The 17101-nt window shown below is 51.0% G+C and overlaps 1 protein-coding gene across 2 annotated transcripts in view; it reads right to left on the bottom strand.

The window, feature by feature from the left end:
- Positions 1-13142: 13142 nt before the first annotated feature.
- The window catches only part of WNT7A (Wnt family member 7A), a gene marked incomplete at both ends in the record, with an annotated part of 67328 nt that continues 63369 nt past the window's right edge, over positions 13143-17101 (bottom strand). The window contains one exon of one of the 2 annotated variants that reach the window (XM_079934543.1): positions 13143-14534. In XM_079934543.1, the coding sequence (XP_079790669.1) occupies positions 14055-14534 (480 nt within the window). The remainder of the gene's footprint in view (positions 14535-17101) is intronic. The other variant, XM_079934544.1, reaches the window with a different exon arrangement.

Genomic DNA, 17101 nt, shown 5'->3' with positions numbered 1-17101 from the left:
GGCCACGTGGAGGCGCAGAGAGCCTTGGGCCTGGAGAGGTCCCAGCGCCTGGGGAGAAGGAGGGGTCACAGTCAGCACGGTCCAGGCACCTGGCAACACGTGTCACCCACCCCACCGTTCACAGGTGAGAAAGCTGAGGCCCAGAGAGGTGGAGCCCCCCCAAGGTCACACAGCATGAGAAGTCAGGGCAGGATCTGAACCCAGGCCTGGCGGACCGTAGTGTTAATAGCTAACACGTGTTCAGTACTTACTCTGTGCCAGGCACCGATCGTCTGTAGCTCATGATGTTTAATCCGCAGCACAGCCCTGTCAGGCAGGAGTGGTTGAACCAGCACTGCTGCTGAGGGTTCGAGAGAGCGAGCGCCTCTGGACCCTGAGTTTGAATCCTGCTTCTAGCTTTTAAAGCATGTGTGCTCTTGGACCAGTCACTTAAACTCAGCCTCAGTTGTCTCACCTATAACTAAGTGTTAGAGGTTGAATTTTCCCCCCAAATTCATATGTTGGAGTCCTAGCCCCCAGAACTTCAGAATGTGACCTTATTTGGAATGAGGATCAATGAAGATGTAATTAAACTGGGATGAAGCCATTAGGGCGGGCCCTAATCCAGTGTGACTGGAGTCCTTATAAAAAGAGGACATTTGGGCGTAGAGGCACGCATTGAAGGCAGACAGTGTGCAGATACTCGGGTTGAAGAGTGTCACGTACCAGCCAAGGAGAGAGGCCTGGAACAGATGCTCCCTCACAGCCCTCACAAGGAACCAGCCTGCTGATGCCTTGATTTTGAATTTCCAGCCTCCAGAACTGTGAGGAAAGAAGTTTCTGTTGTTTAAGCCACCCAGTCTCTGGTACTATGTTACAGCAGCCTTGGTAAACCCATATGTCAAGGCTGATAACAGTACCTGTCTCACATGGAGAGGATTACACGAGAGCAGATGTGTGAAAGTGCTTAGAAAAGGGCCTGGCCCACACCAACACACGATAATTGATGAGGCAGCTTAGGCCCAGAGAGGTTAAGCAACTTGCCCAGGATCACACAGCTCCTGTGCTCCTGATCTCTTGATCACCCTACTGAACTCCAATCTAAGTTCTCTCCAAGTGCGCTTTGTGGGGTTCCTGCCACCCTGGGCCTTCTTTGCCTGTAGTTGGTGCTTAACCACATCAGTCGATCATGCTTTCAGAGGTCAAAGGAAAAAACTGAAACAGCAGAGCAGGGGGCCAGGCTGGCAGAAGAAGGATCTTACTCAAGGAAGTAATTATATATTAAGTGGAAAAGCTCACCAGTGTGTTCAGTGATTCAGCACTGCCACATCCTTGTCAGATGTGCAGCCCTGGCTGCCTTCCAGTGGCTAGAGCTGTGTCAGAGTGTCTGCTGTAAGTCACCTCTCTGCCACCATCCAGGTCTGCCGGCTTGTGGGGGCTGGAAGGTGGGCTGGAGGCTGCTCTGGGCAGAAGACGTTCCCGTGGAGAGGAGGGCGTGGCGTTTCAGGATGCAGCGGCCTGGCCCCTAATTAAGTGCTAAATCACAGGCCCTGGGAGCCGAGCCTCAGTTTCCTTGTCTGTAAAATGGGTGTCACTGTGATGGGGAAGCCCCAGGACCTGTGGACGTTCAAGAGCCTATTGCTGGGTGGCACCTCCCCAGCCGTGCCCTGCTGGAGGCCAGAGAGAGTCAAAGCAAGGCTGCAGAGGACGCAGTCCTTCCCAGTCATCCAGGGCTGGGGAGAGGGTGGGAGAGCAGATTGCAGCAGCTGTGGGACAACCTCTCCAAGTAGACCTGAGTGGCTATAGCGTGTGGGGTACAGGGGCGGGTGTGTAGGGTGGGTGAGTGGATGTTGTGGACACTGAATTTTAGGGAAAATGTTACTAGAATGAAATGTGCCCACAATCACCACAACTCTGCTCCTGCCACCCGCTCATCTCTGCTCTGGGGAGAGGGACTATAATGCAGATCAGAGAGGTGGAGGGACTGCCCCTGGGGTGCACAGCCAGAAAGTGGTCAGGTCATGCTGCTGAGGACAGATGTCCAGAAGGCAGGGGCCCTGAGCACCCAGAGCAGGCCTGGCACAGCTGGGGTCACCAGATTTAGCAAATAAAAATAGAGGACACCAGTTAAATTTGAATTTCAGATAAACAGTGCATTAGTATAAGTATGTCCCATGTAATGCTTAATATATAGAAGAAGGTGGGGTTTCGGGCGGGAGACTCTCAAGCCAGACCGCCTGAGTTTCAGTCCTGACTCTGCCACTTACTGGGCCCATGGTCAGTCTCCTCAGGTTACTGGAAGCTCACCCTGGGTTTCCTCCTCGTCTTCAGATCACCTTCTTCATAGGACTGGAGTGAGGATTCCCTGAGATGACCCTTCTAAAGCCCTCAGATGGGGCCTGGGCACAGTAAGGACTCAATACATGCTCCCTATCATTCACTAAATTGGGGTGCACAGAGGAACTATGATCAACCGTTAGCCATGTGTCTAAGGCAGCAGGTCTCAAACACTGGGGGTCTCAGGACCCCTTAGCTTTTAAAAAAATTATTGCAGACCCAGAGCTGTTGTGTATGTGTATATCTATCAGTATTTACAGTGATAGAAATTAAAGCTGAGAAAAATATAAATACTTATGCATTCATTTTAAATGACAACGAACCCACTGTGTTTACAGAAATAATACATTTTTAATGAAAAATAGCTCTTTTAAAACCAATGAAATACAATGAAACTTAGCGAAAAGCGTGGCACTGTTTTTCACTTTTGCAAATCTCTTGAACGTGTGGTTAATAGAAGTCAGCTGGATTCTCACACCAGCCACCACTTTCCACCTCTCGCGATATCACACCTCACGTAGCCTCTAGAAAACTCCACAGAACGCCTGTGAGCCTGTGTGAAAAATGCAAGTATCCCAGTTATTACCATGAAAATAGTTTGACCTTTTGCTCTCCTGATCCTCTGAGAGAGGCGCCAGGACCTCGCTTTGAGAATCATTGTCTGAGGCTCGTTTGGGGCAAAGCCACCCTCCCGCCCCCCCGCCGCCGGCCCGCACGGCCCGTGAACCCACCCGGCCACAATGGCAGTGGGGCTGACCCGGACCTGCGGTGTCGAGGTGGTCCGGGCGCTGCTGCTGACTGCGCTGCTAGCAACAGGGAGCCCCGCCTGGCATCATCCGTGTACCCCATCTCTCCAGGTAAGAGGGAGCGAGCTGTGGTTGGAACCCTGCGTCTGGGGCTGAGAGCAGGGGCTTGGTGGGGGGCACACTGCTCTGGGGGGGGCAGGGCTCAGCCTCAGGGCTTGTCTGTCTTTACACACACACGTTCACACGCTCGCTGCGGGCCTGCCGCAGAGCAGGTCCCAGGGACCACAGGTGAATGGCGAGGTCAGGCCGTGGCCTCGCAGGTGATTCAGGTTGCTTAGTCCGTGTCTCGCCTCTGGGTGGGCGTGCATCTTGTGAGTGACCCTGTGCGCCTTGGGGAGGCCTGTGCACGTCTCAGGGCCTCTTGCGGGGGTCTGTCTGGGGCTCTGGTCAGGGCGGATGTGTGTCTGCCCTTCTCGTGGGTGTCTGGCCTCTCCGTGGGCGTGAAGCCCTCCGGGTGTGTGCAGGCCCTCCGGGTGTCTTGTTTAGTCCGCCTGTGACCGTGGGTCCGTGTGTGCTTGCACATGAGCATGTGATGTGACACTTACTCTGGGTCAGAGGTGGCTTGCCGTCTTGGAGGCTAAGCTGGGGGTGGCTGCAGAGTTCTCCCGTTGTCTTCAACACATTCTTCTGGGGCCAGGAGCGTCGTCATGGCAACCAGTGGCCACCTTGTCAATGGAACAGATGTGCCTGTGACCACATCCAGGGGGCTTGAGCTGTCTACACTCCTAGCCACTCCCTGAGCAGGCAGACAACCCTCAGGACAGGCCACCTCTTGTCCCCCAGCTCCTGGGCTCCAGAAGCCTGCCTAAGCCCACTGTCCCCCAGCCTGGATCGGGGCAGGGGCTGGGCTAGTCTGGGAACAGATCCAGGTCTTCATTCTTTCTTTTATTTCCCTGTTTTTATTTTTATTAAAAAAAATTTTTTTATTGAGATAAAGCTAATGTACAATATTATATAAGTTACAGATGTACAACGTGGTGATTCACAATTTTTAAAGGTTGTAGTCCACTTACAGTTATTATAAAATACTGGCTATATTCCTTGTGTTTATAGTATCGCCTTGTAGCTCATTTATTTTCTACACCATAGTCTGTACCTCTTAATCTGCAACTGCTGTCTTGCCCCTCCTCACTTCCCTCTCCCCACTAGTAACCACTAGTTTGTTCTCTATATCTGTGAGTCTGTTTCCTTTTTGTTATATTCACTAGTTTGTTTTATTTTTTAGATTCCACATGTTAAGTGATATCATACAGTATTTGTTTTTCTCTGACTTACTTCACTTAGCATAATGCCCTCCAATTCCATCCATGTTGTTGCAAATGGCAAAATTTCATTCCTTTTTATGGCTGAGTAGTATTCCGTTTTGTGTGTGTGTGTGTGTGTGTGTGTGTGTGTGTGTGTACACCGTACCTTCTTTATCCATTCATCTATTGATGGACACTTAGGTTGCTTCCATATCTTGGCAATTGTAAATAGTGCTGCTATGAACATGGGAGTGCATGTATCTTTTCAAATTAGTGTTTTCACTTTTTTAGATATACACCCAGGAGTGATTGCTAGGTCATAGGGTAGTTCTGTATTTAGTGTTTTGAGAAAACACCATACTGTTTTCCACGGCGGCTGCACAAGCTTACATTCCCACCAATAGTGTACAAGGGTTCCATTCTCTCTGAGGTAAATAGCTCATTGTGATTTTTGCATCTCTCTGATGATTAATGATGTTGAGCATCTTTTTATGTGCCTGTTGGCTATCTGTACGTCTTCATTGGAAAAATGTCTCTTCAGGTCTTCTGCCTATTTTTTTAATTGGGTTGTTTGGGTTTTTTGATGTTGAGTTGTATGAGCTGTTTATATATTTTGGATATTAACCCCTTATTGGTCATATCATTTGCAAATGTTTTCTCCTATTCAGTAGGTTGTTTTTTCATTTTGTTTCCTTTGCTGTACAAAAGCTTTTTTTTTGTTTGTTTGTTTGTTTGGTTTTTGAGGTACACGGGCCTCTCACTGCCACGGCCTCTCCCATTGTGGAGCACAGGCTCCAGACGCGCAGGCCCAGTGGCCATGGCCCACGGGCCCAGCCGCTCCGTGGCATGCGGGACCCTCCCGGACCGGGCCACGAACCCGCGTCCCCTGCATCGGCAGGTGGACTCCCAACCACTGCGCCACCAGGGAAGCCCAGCTTTACTTCTTAATGGAGCCTTTTAATTAATTTATGTATTTTCTTCTCTGATTACTGTGTCTAGGACTTCCAAAACTATGTTAAATAAAAGTGGCAAGAGTGGGCATCCTTGTCTTGTCCCTGGTCTTAGAGGAAATGCTTTTAGTTTTTCACCATTGAGTATGACGTTGGCTGTGGATTTGTCATATATGGCCTTTACTATGTTGAGGTATGCTCCCTCTGAAGAGTTTTTATCGTAAATGGATGTTGAATTTTGTCAAAAGCTTTTTCCACATCTATTCAGATGATCATATGATTTTTATTCTTCAATTTGTTAATGTGATGAACGCATTGATTCGTTTACAGCTATTGAAAAAGCCTTGCATTCCTAGGATAAATCCTACTTAATAATGGTGTATGATCCTTTTAATGTATTGTTGGATTTGGTCAATATTTTGTTGAGGATTTTTGCGTCTATGTTCATCAGTGATTTTGGCCTGTAATTTTCTTTTTTGCAATATCTTTGCCTGGTTTTGGTATCAGGGTGATGCTGGCCTCCTAGAATGAGTTTGGAAGTGTTCCTTCCTCTGCAATTTTTGGGAATAGTTTGAGATGGATAGGTGTTACTCTTCTCTGAATGTTTGGTAGAATTCACCTTGAAGCTGTCTGGTCCTGTAATTTTGTTTGTCAGGAGTGTTAAAATTACTGATTCAGTTTCATTACTGGTAATTTGTCTGCTCATAGTTTCTATTGCTTCCTGGTTCAGTCTTGGGAGATTGTACATTTCTAGACATTTATCCATTTCTTCTAGGTTGTCTCTTTTATTGTCATTCATTCTTAGTCAACCAATATTAAACCCCAGCTGTGTGCTGGGCACTGGAGACCCAGTGGCTGCAAAGAGAAACAAAGTCCTGCCCCCAGGAAATTTAGTAAACATGTTAATTAAACCTCACACTTCCTCAGTTCTTGTGGTGTACTAGGCACTGTGTTTTGCCATTTACATGTGTTAGTTCATTTAATCACTGTGACAATTCTATTACTGCTCCCATTTTACAAATAGGGACATGCTGACACAGAGAGGTTATGTTACTTGCCCTAAAACCACACAGCAATAAATAGCAGAGGCAGACTTGAACATAAGAGTATCTGGCTCCAGAGTGCATGCTCTTAACCACCTATACTGCACAACCTTTAGTAAATGAGAGATAACATTTCAGATAGTGGTAAATGCCACAGAGAGACAAAAATAGTGGATGAGGGGTGCTGGAAGCCAGGGTGCTAGAGGTATATACTTGAAGTGTTGGCATTTGAGCTGAGTCTCATCAACCAGAAAGAGCCAGCCATGCAGAGGTCAGAGGGGATAGCACATGCAAAGGCCCAGGGGCAGGGTGGAACATGGCATGTTGGAAGAACAGGAGGAAGGCCTCTGAGGCTGGAGCCTAGTGAGGGAGGGGCTCTGTGCTGTCACAGATGAACTCCAGAATCTCAGTGGCTCCCCACAACAGACGTGTTTTTCTTGCCCTTGGGTGTTCCTGATCAGCAGGTGGCTCTCCTCCAGGTGGCCATTCAGGGACGCAGGGCTCTTCCTTCTGGGGCTCCACTGCCCACACCTTATGGCCCGTTGTGTCAAGCTAGTGGAAGGGAAAGAGTGTGAGGGGTGCTGATGGGCTCAGAAGTGGAGCACACCACCCCTACTTCACGGTCCAGAACCTAGTCCCATGACCACTTCCAAGTGCAAGGGAGATGGGAAGCGTGGTCCAGCAGTGTCACCTGGAGGAAGAGGACCTGTGTGGCGGGAATTCAGCCAGATCCAGCCACACCAGTGGATGGTGGGTTTGCAGACAGAGAGTAGTCCCGTGGGATTTGCTGATGGCTGGGGGAGCGGAGGAAGACAAAACCCAAGACTGACTCTAGGACCAAGCAACTGGTGGAGGTGGCTGAGGCTCTGGGGTGGGAGTGGGGGTCCATCAAACAGAGTGGCTGTGTCCCTGCCACATGGTCAGTGCTAACACTGTCTTCTGCTCAGGACAGCATGTGCCAGTGTCTTCACAGGGGTCCTGTCTCAAGTCCCCTCCTGGTGCCACACCCATTGTTGTGTGGCTGGGCAGCAGCTCCCATTAAGAGACAGTCTCCTTCCCAATTCCTGGAACCTGGGCTGGCCCTGTGGCTTGCTTTGGCGCTTAGCATGTAGCGGAATTAACGTAGTGCCGGTGCTGGGCCTGGCCTCAAGGAGCCTGGCCCCTTCTGCTCCTATTTCTGGAATCCTTCTTCTCTGGTGTGAATGAGGCCTGCTGGAGGATGAGATCATGTGGGAAAAGACCCAGCCATCCTAGCTAAAGTTGTTCTAGATCAGCCTATAGCCGCCAAGTCTGAAATACAGATTCTCACCTGTATGTGGGAGTGATCAGCCTCCTAGGGGCTCGGGAAACATGTCACGGACTGGCTCGAAGCTGGCAGGGGACGGCTGTACCTCAGGTGGAGAAAACTTTGTCCCAGGACTCTTCTGACCCGGGTCTTGCTGAGGGAGTCCCTTGAGTGGAGGGGCATGGGGCAGGGAGCGTGGGAAGATTGGGGGGTGGTCCCAGGCCTTCTGCCGGGGCACCCCCTGCAGAGTGGTGCAGGGCACAGCCCATCCCTGCGGGGCCGTGGGAAGGCTCAGCTCCCTCCCTGGGGAGCCTTGAGCTGATTTTAAACTTTAGTCCAGGGGGCACGTGAGAGTGTGCACACGCACGCGTACTCACATATGTATGTCTGAACAACACATTAGCCTTGGTCATCCCTCTACTGTGCTTGCTGTGTGGTCTGGGGTAGAATCCTGCCTCTCTCTGGGCCTCAGTTTCTCTGTCTCTGAAACAAGAGATTTGGTCCGAGTTCGAGGCTGCACGCCGCCGACACAAATGCCAAGTTCAGCTTGCAGTCATGTTTTGCGCCATCCTCGTGGTGTTTGTCAACATACAGAAAAAGTAGATTTTACTTTAAAAACCTAAATGTTCAGCGCTTCTTGAAAAACCAGAAGATCTGGCCACCGGGTGGCCCACGTTCCTATGTGGCCGCAACGGGCCTGTGCTGAGCGGCTCACTTCCCACAGTTTTGTTACACCTGGGCCCCGGCATCTGAGTGTTCAGCACACAGTCCTGGGGCTTTCTAATTTTTGATTCAGCCTCTTATGATTTGGGCCTTTTTAAAGTCAGTTTTCTGGAAAGGCCACTTTAGGAATAAACCAAAGAGGGGGAAAACACCTTTGCCCACCACAGAGCCAAATATTTATTACCATAAGCCATGTTTGAAGAATCTCATCATTATGGGAAGAATATAGTAATAGTAGTAGTGATAATTAATAATACTAATATTTAGCATTGATCCATTGCTCTGCCACTCAAAGGGCCGTGCAGTCATTACCGGGAGGGAGGACGTTCACAACAGCCCTGTGAGGGAGGGATTATTCTCCCCCTTTACAGATGGAGAAGCTGAGTCTCAGAGCACAGCTGAGCTGGGCACCTCGAGAGAAAAGGCAGGCCCCAGGCTTGGGAACTAACAGTATTCTAAGGGGTCACGGGAAGCCTGGCAGCCGACCTGGTCATTCTTCTCAAAGGCCTGGTTGCCCTCATGCCACGCCCGCTCCTCACCTGGATTGAAGGGGAATCATGGGGTGATTTCTGATATCATGTTATGTGATTAGCATTAAATGGTCATCTGGGGAGTCTGGTCAGAAACGCCCCCATTCTCAGGGGCCATGAGACCAGGAGCCGAGGGACCACAGGATTGGGAAGTCTCTGCTCATGGTAGACACTGTAGGTTTTCCAAGGCAGAGATAAACTGAGACATGGGGTGGGGGGCGTCAAGAAACTTCTGTATATTTTCTCCTCCCTTATCAGTCCACCCATCCATCTACCCATCTACTGACCCACCCACCTACACACCCATCCTTTATCCATCCATCTATCCATCAACTTGTCCATCCACCCATCAACTCATCCATCCATCCACCTACCCATTCATCCATCCACCCATCCATCCACTTATCCACCAACCCACCCACCTACCCACCCATCCATTATCCATCCATCCACTTATCTATCCATCCATCCATCCACCCACCCACCCATCCATCCATCCACCCACATATTCATCCATCCATCCATCTACCCATCCACCAACCCACCCACTTACCCACCCATCCATTATCCATCCATCCATCCACTCACCCATCCATCCACCCACCCATTCATCCATCCACCTACCCATCCACCAACCCACCCACTTACCCACCCATCCATTATCCATCCATCCATCCATCCATCCATCCATCCATCCATCCATCCCTCTACCCACCCATTCGTCCATCCGTCCATCCATCCACCCACCCACCCACCCATTCATCCATCCATCCATCTACCCATCCACCAACCCACCCACTTACCCATCCATCCATTATTCATCCATCCATCCATCCATCCATCCATCCATCCATCCATCCATCCATTCATCCCTCTACCCACCCATTCATCCATCCGTCCATCCATCCACCCACCCATTCATCCATCCATCCATCCATCCATCCATCCATCCATCCATCCATCCATCCATCTATCCATCTACCCACCCACCTACCCACCCACTTACCCACCCATCCATGATCCCTCCATCTATCCATCCACTTAGCTGTCCACCCATCCACTCACTTATCCATCCATCCATCCATCCATCCATCCATCCACCCACCCATCCACTGACCCACCCACTTACCCACCCATCCATTATCCATCCATCTACCCACCCATTCATCCATCCATCTACCCATCCACTGACCCACCCACCTACCCACCCATCCATTATCCATCCATCTACCCATCCACTGACCCACCCACCGATTATCCATCCATCCACCCATCCACTGACCCATCCACTTACCCACCCATTCATTATCCATCCATCCACCCATTCTTCCATCCATCCATCCATCTACCCAACCACCGACCCACCCACCTATTATCCATCCATCCACTCATCCACTGACCCACCCACCTACCCACCCATCCTTTATCCATCAAATTATCCATCCACCCATCAACTCATCCATCCATCCACCTACCCTTTCATCCATCCACACATCCATCTACCCATCTACCAACCTACCCACTTACCCATCCATCTATCCATCCATCTATCCATCCACTTATCTATCCACCCATCCACTTATCTATCCACCCATCCACTCACTCATCCATCCATCCATCTATCCATCTATCCATCCATCTACCCACCCATTCATCCATCCATCCATCTACCCACCCATTCATCCATCCATCCATCTACCCATCCACCAACCCACCCACCTACCCACCCATCCATTATCCATCCACCCATCCATCTACCCATCCAGCAACCCATCCACTTACCCACCCATTCATTATCTATCCATCCATTCACCCACCCATTCACCCATCCATCCATCTACCCAACCACCAACCTACCCACCTACCCACCCATCCTTTATCCATCAAATTATCCATCCACCCATCAACTCATCCATCCATCCACCTACCCATTCATCCATCCACACATCCATCTACCCATCTGCCAACCCACCCACTTACCCATCCATCCATTATCCAACCATCTATCTATCCACTTATCCCTCCACACTCTCATCCATGTATCCATCCATCCATCCATCCATCTACCATCCACTGACCCACGCATTTACCCCCTCATGCATTATCCATCCATCTATCCAACCACCCATCCACTAACTCATCCATCCACCTGTCCATTCATCCATCAACCCATCCACTTGCGCACCCATTCATTATCCATCCATCCATCCACCCACCCATTCATCCATCCACCCATCCATCCACTGACCCACACACCTACCTACCCATCCATTATCCATCCACCATCTACTCACTCATCCATCCATCCATCTACCCACGTACCCATCCATCCATCCATCTACCCATCCACTTACCCACCCATTCATTATCCATCCATCCATCCACTGACCCACCCACCTACCCACCCATCCATTATCCATCCATCCACCCATCCATCTACCCATCCACTTACCCACCCATTCATTATCTATCCATCCATTCACCCACCCATTCACCTATCCATCCATCTACCCAACCACCAACCCACCCACCTACCCACCCATCCTTTATCCATCAAATTATCCATCCACCCATCAACTCACCCATCTATCCACCTACCCATTCATCCATCCACACATCCATCTACCCATCTACCAACCCACCCACTTACCCATCCATCCATTATCCAACCATCTATCTATCCGCTTATCCCTCCACACTCTCATCAATGTATCCATCCATCCATCCAACCATCTACCATCCACTGACCCACGCATTTACCCCCTCATGCATTATCCATCCATCTATCCAACCACCCATCCACTAACTCATCCATCCATCTACCTATCCATTCATCCATCAACCCGTTCACTTGCCCACCCATTCATTATCCATCCATCCATCCACCCACCCATTCATCCATCCACCCATCCATCCACTGACCCACACACCTACCTACCCATCCATTATCCATCCACCATCTACTCACTCATCCATCCATCCATCTACCCACGCACCCATCCATCTACCCATCCACTTACCCACCCATCCATTATCCATCCATCCATCCACTGACCCACACACCTACCCACCCATCCATTATCCATCCACTCATCCGTCCACTCATCCATTCATCCATCCACCGACCCACCCATCATTATCCATCCATCCATCCACTCACTCATTCATCCATCCACTCATCCCTTTACATGCCTACCCATCCTGACACCCATGTAAAGAAGAAAAAAATGGTCCAAGGGAAGAAGTCAACCAACTGTCCAGCCATTTTATTTGTCCATGCTGTGATCCAGGCCCAGTGCTAACATTGGGGAGTCCAACACAGCTTAGACACTGAGGGGCTCCCAGTGTGTGGGGCCATGGGGCTGTGGTCTCAGAGGTATCTGAGTTTCTTCAGTGTCTATGGGCACGTAGTTCAGAGGTGCCATCTCTTGGTGGCTCAACACAATCACCAAAGGTCCTCGCTGTCTGCTTCACACCACGAGCTGTCAACCGCAGGCAGAGACAACCCGGGACCAGCAGATGCACGGGCACACAGCAACCTGAATCTCCCAGGCACATGGAGAGAGATACACAGATAGCTGTGTACATGCAGAAGCACACAAGACGTACACACATCAGCACCTGGGAGGTGCTCGAGGGTGCCGTCACATGGCAACCCCGAGCATCCGTAAAGTCTCTCTCTCTCTCTCTCTCTCTCTCTCTCTCTCTCTCTCACACACACACACACACACACACACACACACTCACAGGGAAATGCAAATGGACACACATTAGGACACCACACACTTCTGGAGGAGAGCTTTCCAGATTGAGAGGCACTCGATGTAGTTGGACCCAGTGTAGAGAGACCGCATCCACACCTCTCTCTGCCCTGGGTCTGTGACACCAACCAGCCATCCACTAACTCACTGCTGCTCGTGGGACCCCTCACCCCAGCTCTGCTGCCCCATAACTGAGGATACACGGCAACGGCAGGGCATCCTGGTGAGGAGCGGGCTCCCTTAGCTGGCTTCTGCTGAATGACGATGACCTGTCCCTGTGATGGTCATGTGATGCCGAGGGCAGGAGCCTGCCCACTACATGGCTCAACTCGAGGTCACTGCTCAGGGACCCTGCTCAAAAGGCCTGAGCTCAACAGGCTGTGGCCAGAGACCTGCTTCCTTCCTAGGGATACCGATGACACTGCAGCCCAGGCATCTGGGGCCACTTCTGCCCACAGAACTTGAGAACCCAGCCATGTGAAGGTCCCCGTGGGGCTGACCCCATACCCAGGCCTCGCCCCTCCTCACCCCAAAGGGAGTACTGGAATTAAGAAGAAGCACAAGCCATGGAATGATACAGGCAGACTCAATATAAATAAAATATTCATATAAAAATAGTCTCTTACAAAATATTCTCTCTTATCCAGTGGCTCACTTTCCAAAAGATGGAAACTGCTGGGAGTTTTAGTATTACCTTTCCTCTCTCTATATATTCCAAACTGGACTTTTCTAATGGTGACGTTTGAGCTGGGGAGGACTACAGGATGGGAAACGTATCCTGGAAAACGTCTCCATTTCTGGACCAGCTTAAATCTCTGGAGAATTAGCAGCAAACAGCAAAAAAATATAAGTGTGTGTGTATATGTCTACATAGGTATACAGGACGTCTGCCCTTGCACTTAAACATCTAGTGCGGCAAGGGGGTACTTGCGAAATCAACTAGTAGAAGTATCTGCAGAAAGAATCATTATGTACAGTTCTACTCAGCTCCTTGTCCTAGCGACAGAATTATCCCACAGGAAAGCAAGCGGTCCACTTTGATTGCAGAAAACGGATCCCGACGAGGTGGAAGGGTTCTTTTTAATTAAATAAATTAATATTATTTTTTATCAGAATAAATTGTTAAATATTGCTCTCTTGAGGCCCCGGAGTCCAGAGTTTCTGGTGCGAAGGCTCTGCTCCGGCCAAGGAGGCCCCAGGCAGCGTCTGGGGCCGAGGGAGCGGCGCTGGGTGTGGCGTGGACAACTCGGGGCCCTGGAGGGGTCCCCCGCAGGGGACCCCACAGCAGACAAGACAAGCTCAGCGCGGCTGCAGAGGTCTGGGCCGTGCCCGCAGCGTGGAGAGCGTCCGGTCCTCGCCGCCCCACATGCGGCCAGTGGGGCCGCCGCCCCGCCGCTCACTTGCACGTGTAGACCTCGGTGCGCTCGCTGCACGTGTTGCACTTGACGTAGCAGCACCAGTGGAACTTGCAGTTGCACTGCCACACGCGGGCGTACTGGTGGGTGTTGTAGCCGCGGCCGCAGCACATGAGGTCACAGCCGCTGGCCTGGGGGGCCGTCTTGTTGCAGGCACGGCCCTGCGTGCCCACGCTGCCCGTCACCGGGTCCTCCTCGCAGTAGTTGGGCGACTTCTCAATGTACACCAGGTCGGTGTCCATGGGCTTGCGGTAGGAGAGTGGCTTCTTGATCTTCAGGAAGGTGGGCCGCTTGTTGCGGCTGGCGCGCACGGGCTCCACGTGAACAGCCTCGTTGTACTTGTCCTTGAGCACGTAGCCCAGCTCGCGGAACTGCGGCAGCGTGGTCCAGCAGGTCTTGGTGGTGCATGAGCCCGACACGCCGTGGCACTTACACTCCAGCTTCATGTTCTCCTCCAGGATCTGCGGGGGTGGCAGGGAGAGCACAGCGCGTCACTGCGTGGCCGGCCGAGTGGGGCCCCTGCCCCGCCCGCCCCCTGCCCCACCTGGCTGGGCTTGGCGTGTGTTTTTCTTTCTGGCGCAGGAAACTGAGACCTGGATTCGAACCACTCTCACCTGCAGCCTTTGTGCTGTGCCTTCCCCAGGACTCGCCTCCCCTCCCAGCCAGCCCACCCTGAGTGGTCCTCATGCCGGCGCTTAGATAAGTTCAGGCCAGTCCAGACCACACATAGGTTCTCTCGGGGCTGCACAGGCTCAAAATCATTCTTGAACCAACATTTAAAAACCAGGAGACTTTCAAAGACAGACTGCCAGGTTTGTTGGCAAACAGAAAGGGCATCTGGCAACTCTGGAGTGATACTCAAATTATTTCATAACCAGTGCAGCTGGGCACTGACCTGCTGGCCACAGAGGCCAGCACGGCAGTCCTGCTGCATCTGGCTCCCCTCAGCCAGCATCATCGCATGGCATGATACCTGGAGTTCTATCAGCACCTGCCTCCCTCACGGGTCGGCATCCCTCAACTCGCCACAGTCCTTACCACTCCCTGTTGCTTCCCTGACCACAGGCTATGCTTTTTCAGAGGTCATCTGCTTTGATCACTTGTGGCAGCAACCTGAATCTCCCAGGCACATGGAGAGAGATACACAGATAGCTGTGTACATGCAGGAGCACACAAGACGTACACACATCAGCACCCGGGAGGTGCTCGAGGGTGCCGTCACATGGCAACCCCGAGCATCCTTAAAGTCTCTCTCTCTCTCTCTCTCTCTCTCTCTCCCTCTCTCTCTCTCTCTCTCTCTCTCACACACACACACACACACACATACACACACCACACAGGGAAATGCAAATGGACACACATTAGGACACCATACCCTTCTGGAGGAGAGCTTTCCAGATTGAGAGGCACTGGATGTAGTTGGACCCAGTGTAGAGAGATGTCCACACTGCTATGGACATCTGAGTCTGGTAACCCTGACTCTGATTTCACCTTCCCTGACTCCCAGCCTGGATGATGTTTTCCTTCTTCTGAGTTCCCAGCACCTCTCAGGCATCATCACAGCATGAGGGGCAGCATTGTACAGGGAGTGAAAAGCAGAGATTTGGACCCTGGGTTTAAATCCCAGATCTAACATGAACCTGCTGTGTGCCCTCAGGCAACTTGCTTCAGCGCAGCTGCAGTTTCCCCACGTGCAGAACGGGGAGGATGATAGTACTTCATTATAATCGTACAATGAGATGCTGGACAGAAATGAGGAGGAACTTCTAACACACACAAGAAGCTCAGGTCTCTAAGATGTAATGTTGCATGAAAGAAGTTGGATGCAAAAGAGAATATACTGTGTGATTCCGCTGATAGGAAGTTCAAGGGCAGGCAAAGCTAACGACTGGTTTTCACTTAATCTTTATTTACATGTATAGGCAGTGGGCCAGAGATGGTCCACGTGCTGGATTTTGCTGACCCCTGCTTTGGAATATCCCAGCAATAAAAGAAGACACCATTTACCAAACCCCCCATCGTATAAGATATTTATATTGCTTTCAGGGTTGGTTTGTTTGTTTTCCAATTTTTCTCCTCCCTCCTTTCTTTCTGTTTTTTTACAAACTATATGTAATGTGTAAGGAGGTGTTTTTGGAACTAAAGCTTCTCCTGCTTCCCCTCATCTTCAGCCTGATTTCATCCTAACGGACACTTGCTGTTGTGTGCCAGGCAGTGGGATGGGGATGTATTAGTGAACGTGGTTTCTGGGTCACTTTCCTGCTTCTTCATCCAGACTGCCAAATTGCCTTTGCCTGTTATACAGTGAAAGAGTAAGTGAATGAATGAGTAAGTGACTAGACATCTATTTGTCACCTGTGCACACCACACACTGGGTCCGTGCTTTTCTACGTGGCGTCTTATTTAACTCCATGGAGTTAGCGTGACTCCATTGAACAAGGCAAAAACCGAGGCTCGGCTGACTCCCGGAGCGGGTCTGTGAGGTGTTCGGGAACGAGGGTCTTACTGCCAAGGGGTGCGAATCGAGTGCTTGGTGGCTGCACACTTGCTCTGTGACCTTGGGATTGTCACATCCCCTTCTGCGGGCCTCAGTTGCCTTCAGTGAACATGGAGTGAAGGCAATTCCATCTTTTCTGACAAAAGTTAGAGGGCTGGAACGAAATCAGATATCCCAAAATAGCCATTAGTTCTGCCTCTGGGTCTGGGCCTGTGCTGGTGTTGGGGACACAGAGGTGACAAGATAAGATTCCCGTCTCCAAGGATGGGCCCATGTCCAGGGTCCTCCCAACCCTGGATGCTCAGCTTCCAGGAGGAGGTGACCCGTGCTGGTCAGTATACTCAACAGAAGGGGAGACCACGGTGTCTGCACTTAAACAAGCCAGCGAGGCCGGGGCATCCCGAGTGTTTGGGGACAGGGATGGACTGCGGTCAGCTGAATGCCTGGTTCCAGGACACCGAGAGCGACAGAGCACATACTGTCCTGCAGCCTCCACACACGTGCAGCTGGTGGTGGGTGAGCAGCCCCCCA

Source organism: Stenella coeruleoalba, assembly GCF_951394435.1.
Source record: "Stenella coeruleoalba genome assembly, chromosome: 10".
NCBI lineage: Eukaryota > Metazoa > Chordata > Mammalia > Artiodactyla > Delphinidae > Stenella > Stenella coeruleoalba.
The sequence above is the reverse complement of the archived record's forward strand: the minus strand, read 5'-3'. Positions and strand labels throughout refer to the sequence as shown.